The sequence below is a fragment of the Caenorhabditis briggsae genome, assembly GCF_000004555.2.
Source record: "Caenorhabditis briggsae complete genome, chrX, whole genome shotgun sequence".
Classification (NCBI taxonomy): Eukaryota; Metazoa; Nematoda; class Chromadorea; order Rhabditida; family Rhabditidae; genus Caenorhabditis; species Caenorhabditis briggsae.
In genome coordinates, this window is record NC_013491.2 from 14875967 (window position 1) to 14885500 (window position 9534).

At 39.0% G+C, this 9534-nt stretch overlaps 2 protein-coding genes across 2 annotated transcripts in view; both read left to right on the plus strand.

Annotated features, from left to right (window-relative positions):
• Positions 1-3962: 3962 nt before the first annotated feature.
• Positions 3963-5352, plus strand: CBG00212 (the record flags this gene model as incomplete). Its single annotated transcript, XM_002645253.2, has 5 exons — positions 3963-4181; positions 4234-4424; positions 4472-4873; positions 4920-5094; positions 5194-5352. 5 exons carry the CDS (start codon positions 3963-3965, stop codon positions 5350-5352), a joined length of 1146 nt encoding a protein of 381 aa, XP_002645299.2.
• A 2555-nt stretch (positions 5353-7907) lies between these two features.
• The window catches only part of CBG27909, a gene marked incomplete at both ends in the record, with an annotated part of 2908 nt that continues 1281 nt past the window's right edge, over positions 7908-9534 (plus strand). Inside the window, 2 exons of the mRNA XM_045240173.1 lie at positions 7908-8002; positions 8419-8775. Coding sequence (XP_045097907.1) covers positions 7908-8002; positions 8419-8775 — 452 coding nt within the window. The remainder of the gene's footprint in view (positions 8003-8418; positions 8776-9534) is intronic.

Genomic DNA, 9534 nt, shown 5'->3' on the forward strand with positions numbered 1-9534 from the left:
AATGGCCGCACACTTTTTTGGATAGTTTGAAGGATGAATAGACTGTTCTGACCATCATTTTATCCTTCATGGCTATCTCCGTCACTTTCGCACAACCCAACCGCTGGTAGGAGTTTCCGGAGAATCATCTCCACAGAAATTGCATTGCCAGCTTTTGAACCCGTTCCTTCTGATGTTCCTCCTATCCACACATGAGGGATTTTTGGGAATTTGATGTCGCGAAAAATTTTCGAACTCTCAATTTTGATACATTCGCTCGCGATATGGTGTTTTTAGGATTGAACGAGTACGAGAAACACAATGGTAATAAAATGCGAGCTGAGAAATTTTTAGTTTTCGAAATATTTAGGTCGCAATTTAAAAACCCCTTCATTTCCAAAATCCCTCATGTGTGCTCCTTCGACGGACTCCATAGTAGTGCCGTCAGAGACTACATCTAATTAGGGAGTCACTGAACTTAAAGTCGGAGTTATTGCCACGACCGTGATTTCCAAATTCTTCTAGCGGTACAACTTCAGGCATAGTTTCATTTTTTCATTTTTCATCGTTTAGTTGCAGGGCATCTAACATTCAATTTCTGATTATGAGGAGGGTTCATCGAGCCTTGTTAGGAATCCAAAAACACATACTGAAGAGGAATTTCTGAAAATTGGAAATGCTTATATAAAAAACTCACTAATAGCAGAAAATGCCCCATCTCCAAAAGCGATTGGTTGATTCCCAGATTTTTTCATCAACGAAAATTTTGAGCCTTCAGTGCTCCATCGTATATTAAACTGGTTGATGTTTTTTCAAAAATGTTCATGATAGCAGATGAAGACGCAGAACAGACTTTCCACAGTTTTCCTTTGTTCTTGAGTTTCGAAACAGTGTTGGGAACCGTGAGTAGCCATAGTTTTTTGAATTATTGGGTTGAGAAATAATCCTTGAGCTGAGAAAACATACTGAGCTTTCAGTAGAGTGCAATGAAGTCCGGGAATCGTGCGTATGCATAAAAACAGCCGTTGGGAGAAAAATAGACCAAATCGGTCCATGTCTCCGGCTTCACGGATGGAGAACAGATGCTTTGATTCCTCCATCGGTAGATGAAGCAAAGCTTCTCTGAAAATGTTCAGTTTTATTAGTTTCATTTCTCTGAAAGACTCGCACTCTTACTCTCACGGACCTTATTTGTGAAGGACAAGCGAATTTAAATGAATCAAGATCGTCTAGTTTCCAGGTGGTGCATGTTTAGCGAAGAGTGTCTAGTGGAAAGAAAACTTAAAGAGCTCAGCCACATCGTGCACATCTCCGAGAAAATATTATATATTATCGTTTCAGAATCATCATGATCAAATCCGTTCTTTGATTGTGGATCTTCAGATTGCGACAAGCGATCTCGTATAGTTTTAACGAATTCCGAGTAGATACTTGCAGCGCCATCAAAAAGGGGTTTCTATCATCTATCCTCAAATTACATCGAAGTTAAGTGGCGACGTGTCTGAAATTCCAGAATTTATGAGTTAAAAATCATTAATCATGAAACTTACCAAAAATGGATATTAACGCTGACTGTAGTCGGTAGAGTCAGAGAATCACCAACATGGCAAAATAGATATAAAGATGAAGGTCCAAGCCCATTTTCACACAGTAGCGACACCAGTGCCCAAAAGCCTTCTCGATGAAATCGTTGCAATTTTCTGCCGGAAGCCATTATTACCTGAATCGGAAGCTACTGTTAGACACTTGCATTAGCTCCAAAAAGGATTTCAGCCGTCTTTCATCTATCCTCAGGTTGAACTCGGATGTGGTTGATGCCTGGACTGTTTTGAATGAGCATGTAACTTCTCTTCTGACAATGTTGAAATTAACTCCCCCGTTGCTGAAGTATCATATGTTTGAACAAAAGAAGAAAAATGTTTGACCTTACCAAAAAGCGATACCAGTACTACCTGAAATCGCTCTGCAATCATATAACCCATAAATGATTGAGATAGTCCAAAATTTTTAAAGTATTGTGTCGAGAGAAACCAAATCCATTATTCGAAAATTTGAAAGCAATTCAAAAAGCTAATCAACATCAGAGAGCGGATTGATTCGTTTATCTCCAGCTAACACTTTTTGAAACATTTAGTCAAGAGAACCGAGGACCGATCAATACAATGAATGCGCAGGCAGAGAAGGGACGAGTTCGTTTGTGCGGAGACGGCCGCGTTGGAGTCCAAGACTGACCTCTATTAATTGTGCGTGGGTAGGCGGACCACTAATCGCACGTCTCTATCTACGTTGTGCGACTCTCTCCAGGTCATGCTGGGCATTTCTCTCCAGACGTGAACGAAAGATAAACGGAATGCACACGAACAGACAGGATAACGGAAACAGTTGAGGCTCTATGGACGGACTGTGAAGGAAATGAACAAGACTAGAAAAGATTCTTAAGAGTAAGAAAATGGAATTACCGCTTGAGATTTCTCGGCAGATTGTCAGTTTTCTGGGGTTTTCCCTTCGACTATATTTTCAAGTTTTTTCCATATCAACATAGAACCTTCTTCACGGAATATTCTTTGCCGGCATACTGAATCTACGTTAAATGTTCCAACTAATGGCATCATCCAGCAGAAAACGTTTGTGCCTTTCCGTTGGCATATTCAAACGGGTTTTCAGGTACTGCTATTGTCATCCACAAGCTGCTCGATCACGGCTCCAGAACAACTTCAAATTCAGACGGCAGTATTGATGACTCATTCACATTTGATGCCTGGAAAAAGACTAAAATCGATCAGGGACCAACAAAATTTTAATCGTTCATCATGTTTGGAGATTTGTGTTCACAATCGATGTAACGATGGATTCCAATGACCGATTAAATCGTCAGAGATCATCATACAACCTGTTTGTTACAACAAAACTCGTTTTACGTCTCTTTTATAAGTTCAGAACAGTTTTCTTTGGCGAAAAAGGACATATTCCATATGACTTCATGGCAAAATCTGATATCTATTTTTTATATAAGTTTTACATTTTAAATATCTTTTACATTTTAAATATCTAAATTTAATTAAAAGAGAATGAATGCACCTTTAAAGATTCACTTAAAGAAATCCATGTTTTCGTCCTTGAACACATAAGTCTTCTACAAAATCTGAAAATAAATTTGAGGAAATAATTTTTTCAATCAGTTATCTTATCAAATTCATGTTTTTTCCTCGGTATTTCTGAAAAAATCTGTAAAAAAACATTTTAAAAAACAGTTTTCCGAGAGGAGTACACGAGTACATGACCGGCGGCCTAGAATACGCAGAGGGGGACAGCCGCAGACATTCGTTCGTCATTTTTCCGATTTCTCCTTCTAAATCGTTTGTATAGGTCGCAATAAGAGTATAATCGAAGAATATACGATTTCTTTTACTTGTAGACGTGTTGCGATAAATAGAGAACTCAGTTGTTTGCGAAAATCTTGAATATCTGAAGAGTGTCAGCGGGACCAACGCGAGCGGACCTGCGAAAATCGATTTCGCGGTGACTCACATATGAGCGACAAATTTTCCTGCTAAATTGCATCATGTACATTTTCGAATAAGGTTTTGAGTCAAAATCATATTACAAATCGGATCTGTGAATGTAAAATGCAGCTTTAGTCAGAAAGTTTTTTTAAGGTTCAAATTACGAAACTCCCTTATTCTTTTCGCAAAAATTATCACTACGGCAACATTCATGCTTTTTGTGTATTCAAATATTGCGAACCATTTTTTTTGAATAAGTATTCATCGACATGTTGTTTTATGCCACGTTTCCTAATCTCTTTTTCTCTCCCCCCCTACCTTGTTATTCACTCTCGCGCGCTCTCGATGTTCTATCTGTTCTATCTCTCTGTATTCGTTTTAGCATTCTCAACCGAAACCAATACCTTGTATATTTCTCAACTCTGAACAATATTCCTTTTGTATTAACCATTCGCTGTAAATTAAATATTCAAATTTCAGATGGCTACATCTTCTACAGCTTCTCTCGAGGATCTTCCCGACCCTGGCCAGGAAACACTTGTCATCTACACTAAATGCCGCGAAGAGCTGGACCATTCTTACGTTGAGGAGTTCAAGCAGATTCCAAAGCCCGAGGAGCACTATCCATGGTTCACAAAGTACATTGCGACATATGTGTGCGAAAACTTCATCATGTGGCCGGAAGCAGGCAAAATGAGGGTTCGTGAGACGTAGTAACATAACTGCAATCTTTATCTTTGATTTATTTCAGAGACCAAACGACAAGACGAAATGCCGTGCAAAAATTGTGGACGATGTGAAGGCTTTGGATATTGTCAAAATCCACAAAAAGCTTCAACATGAAGTTGCCAAATGGATGACACACATCAAATCCTCCGAGATAGAAACAGAAAAATTCAATGAAGCGATGTTTGATAGATACTACAAAAGAAGATTCGAAGAGTGAGTTTCTTTCATAGTACTTTCAGATAGTGATGATATTTTTACAGCCTCATGGGTTGGATCAACCCAACATTGGAGTTCATTCAAGACTACCAGACCGATTTTCTCTATCTCTCGGATCAAGACGAAGAATTAATCCATGGCCACATCGAGAAAATCAAGGACCAATACAATCTCGGACGCCTTGGTTTGAAGCAAAAGGGAAGCCCACCAAAGGATCCAGAGTCAAAGGTGGAGAACGCAGTTGTTCGGGAGCTGGAGACGGAACTCAATCGCTTGAAGCGCCGTATCTTGGTTGCTGACAAGTATGTCCAAAGTCTTTCCTCGAACCCAAAGGAGAGCGTTTGCGCTCAGCGAAAAAACGAGAGACCATTGGATAAACAGATTATGGATATTCTCCGGGAGATCGTCGCCGCCATGGACGTCTGGAAGAAAGAGTTCCGGGACACGTAAGCTACATTATGGATTTTCCGTTAACAACAACGACTGTTTCAGGGAAAGCAAGAAGTACGTGGAGTCTGCGGAGTTCTTCTTGCGTCACGTAATCACTCAGTTCAATGTACTCCGCGAGAAAGAGAAGCAACTCGGTTTTCAGAGAAATGAGTCGTTCCGAAAGCCAGAAAAGATGGAGAAAGATCATTTCTTCGACACCGAAACCAGTTGCGTTGAGGTGAGACATTTTGCAATCACCTCCTCTATTTAGTTTCCATGAAAACTGAAAAATGCTAATTATCTTTGAAGAAACTTTTTGTGAATTAATAACTTTCAGCTGAGCAAAATCAACATCACACTGGGAAACATTTATTCTCGTGACGCCTGGATCACTCGCGAGTTGAAAAAGAAAGCACTCGCAGAGAAGGCAGCCGCAGCTAAAGTTCAAGTTCAAGTTCAAGCCAAGAAAAATCCAAACAAAAAAGAAAAGCAGTAGCTTGTTTCACACATAATTCCTTTTTTTCTTCCAGTTTCTCCATTTTAATATTATTTTTCATTCCCCCAATTCTTCCCAACGCCCGATGTTTCTCATTTCCGCTAAACCGCCCCCCCCCCCGTAAATTCCGACTTTTCAGCTTAACTTTGCTTACTTCTTTCTTGCTTCTGATTTTTGATATATCTCGCTTTTGGTAATAAATACAGCTCCTCAATTCATTCTTGATCATTAACCACTTTTTTATTGATTCAAATCAATTGAATCTGTTTCTATCATTAGTTTGAATTCGGTTACTGTCGAAGAAATTTTAATCGAACCAATGTAAATGGAAGCTTTTTCGACTTCTACCGGACCTGTGCTGTGACTTTGCATCATGTTGAGCACATGTCAAAACGTTTCGAGCATATTTTAAAAGAAACCGTCTCTGAATGACATCATCTGGCTTCAATCGTTGCTGCGTGGCAGTCTTCTAGTTGGACAAACATTTCAATTTTTGTTTTTTTTAAAGCTCGATTTTACATTTAGCAAAAAAAAGAGTTACTAGAAATAAATAAAAGATGTTTCATGCTTCTGGCCGTCTGACAAATAATACGAGCAGCATCAAGAGATATTTGATACATTTTAATAATGATCCTTTATATGAAAAAAAGAGAAAAAATCCGATCAAGTTGAAAATTAAATATATGATCTACTCGAGCGTCGCCGGCAACTTATATTCAGAGATTGCTCAGACTCCTGATAAATCACTGATAAAATTGAGAAAGCTCCAACAAACATTCGACGAATTCGGCAGCACTATAACATTCAGCTTACGACCAAAATGGCCCTTTTCAATCACCCAAATCACACTGATCATCGCCTTCCATCCATTTTTCTGTGTCTCCTTGATTGACGCACTCTTTCTTTTTTCCACGTCTCTTGTGATGTGTGTAGTGGTTTCGACACAGATGTTCGTTTGAATTTTGTCAGGGACCAAAAAAACGACACGATCGATTTGTTAATTGTCCCTACATCCAACCGCTCTCATTTGCATTCAATTCAAATTTTTGTCGTCCTCGGGATCGACCGTGTTTTTTATCTCTCGTTTTCTCGGCATGCAAACGGGCATCTAAGTCGGACATTCTTGTCGCAAAGTTTGACTGCATACCAATTTTCAAATTTTGTTTGTTTTTCAAAAAATGTTTGAATATCAAAACCTTATAAGCGTTGTTTAGTCGCAATTTTAAATCGAGGTTCCTGCTGTGCCGTGGTAGTGTGAAGTGTAGTAATTTTTTGCTCAGAACCACTCAAACCCTGCACAGCGATATATCTTTCAAAGTTGCGTGTTTCTAGAATAATCGTTCATCATATTTGAAATTAACTGAAACTTCAATTTGTGGAAATTCGCGGTTGTGACTGGTTGTGTGTCCGAATTCTTCACAAATGTTACCAATAAATATTTATTAGAAATGATCTTCACTGCCATGAAAAGAAGAAGATTCTAACACTCAAATAGTGCCCCACTAATAAGTTTCGATTATGATGACAGTAGCCGATTTGCTCAAAACTCCTATTCCATAGATTGTCTCACTTTCTTTTTTGAACCGCTTTGACTTTTCCCTTTCCTTCTTTCAGTTTCTTTTTCCGTATTCGTTTTCGAACTTCTGATTCTTTCGACGTCAGCAACACATAATCGCCTTTCTCATTCGGTGCCCTTTTTTCTTCCTTCCCAAATCCCGATTTTCTGATCCTTCCCAAATCCCTGCGTGTTATTTTAATCAACACGAATCCGGCTCCGCAGTGTCATGACACCTTTCCTTCTCTGGCTCTCGCTCCCATTAATTTTGCCGTTTCTCTCTCCGCTCTTCCTCTCTCTCTCCCCAGCCTCAAAACGACCATCTGCCTGGAGCAGCGCTCTCCTGCTCACGTCTCCCTTCTTTTTGTGGCGCGAGAGAAAAAGATTAAAGAAAGTGCTGCGTACTTCTCATCACTCTCTTTTAGCGTGTTCTTTTCCTTTCTGGTGTCTCGATTTTCATTACGACAAAGTTTCAAAAGCCTTTTTGTTTTCCTTGTTAATTTCCTTCTCGATTTTCATCAAGAGTCTTGCGCTCGCACAACTCTCCTTCTGTATTCAGACAAGAAAAAATAATCAACATAATCGCACGAAATTTAGAATACATATTACTTCATTTTTCTCTTTCTCTCCTTTAACTACCCTCTATTTTCCTTTTTTTATGCCCCCTTTTCTCTTTTTTCGCATGTATTACAGATCTCGTGGAAAACCTTCCCAGCTCTGGGCCCTCTATTGCATTCCATTTTGACCTCAAATTAGCTCTACCTTTTTTGACGGCGTTAAGATATCATTTGCCATCTGTCTTTCCGCTTGTTACCAGAAAAATAGAAGATTATGACGTGAGCTAGTACTCTGTATCTCGATATATCGCCGCTTTTAATTTCTTACACCCGTTCTTTTTCTCCGTACCTTATCATTGTAGGCTTTTCTATAGGTCCCTTCTTATGCAACGACGCCGCATAGTCTTGTGTTTGCGTCTCGTATGAAAAAATTTCAGCTGACAATGAGTAAAAACAAACAAGAAACCATTGAGTGGAACATCCAAATCTACAAGCAAGAAGCCGAAAAAATGGATGCGTTGGTCAAGGAACGTTTCAAGTTACTCACCCCACCAACCGACTACTGTAAGGCGTTCACCAACTACTTGGCAATAATTCTATGCGAAAACTACATTACTTGGGTCCCAACACAAAACTGCGAAGAGGTGGGCCTCTTTTTCCCCTCTAAAATGAATTGAAAAGTTTCAGTTTGACTTCTACGGAAAAACAATTGTGCCCGGAGAACTAGAGACGAGATGAAATGTCGACAACATATTATTGTGGATCTTGTGAACTTGCATCTCGTCAAAAACCACAAGCGTTTCCGACGGCCACTCATGTATTGAAGATGTGAGCAAGTTCATCAAACGGACGTCCTCAATGAACTTGTCAAAGCCCGAAAGACAACTGATTTTGAAAAAGTGACACAAAGGCGAATAAATTATATTTCGGATAATTTAACTTACTTTTTTCCAGATTATACATGAAAATTGAAGCGGTTCGCGAAATGCTTTGCGTCATCGATATTACTGAAACATTCGACAAAGAATTTGACGAACTTTTGAAATCAAATAATTTGGAGGAGGAGAGTCATGACCAACCAAGCCAAGAAAACGGTTCCCCTCCAGCATATCTCAAACCACTAAAAGCAATAGATGCCATGTTGAATACGATGGAAAAACGGGCTGCCGATCGTCTTGAATCCATTCTAACGGCTCACAGGAACAATTGGCCAATTCTAGATGGCGATGGATTGCTGGCATTGAGCATTGAGGAACATCTTACAGCCGCCGAAGAAACTCTAGCCAAATGGCAGAAAAAGTACAGCGGCAAGTAAGTTTAATTACATTCAGTACCGGTCAATCAGACAGACAAAACCAAAACTTCCAGTTCATTTTTAATCATTTTGACCTTTTTTTCAGAACTCGGGAAATACCTGAAAAACCAGGGATTCTTAAAGGAATCGGTGAATGAAAAGTTCTTAATCTAGTTCTGTTCTACACCCTCTAAAGGTTTCAAAATGATTGGAAACTTGACCACCAAGCTCCTATTTACTGTACATGTCATATTGTCATAATTGCAAAGTTACAGACCGGCCCGCTGTTTCATAGAAGCTGATTGTTTAGAAATTCTTCTTGAAATTTTTTTCAAAAATTCAATCAAAAACTATATTTTTGACTACGTTCTACTTTGATAACTTTTCAAATGGTGTAACTTTTCCTCTTTTTTAATTAAGAAAAATTTCCCGATTTTTCATTGGAAACTTTTTCACTGAAAAAAGACGTGCCGAGAAAATTGTAGTTTCTGCGCGGCCTGTTTTAAGTGTGGTACATATAACAGATAGCGACTCACTCTCCTGAATATAAGAAGGAGCGATTTTCAAAATTTTCAATTTTCATCCCAAATCACTTCGATTTCCAAAATTTCTGGGAATTTGGAAATTTTACGTGATTCACAGAAATTGAACGTTGCAATTTCTGGGATTTTTCACAGAACTCGAACGGTTCGAGTTCTGGGATTTTGGAAATTCACGTGATTTTACTGAAACTTCACAGAAGTTTTGGAAATCGAAGTGATTTGGGATGAAAATTG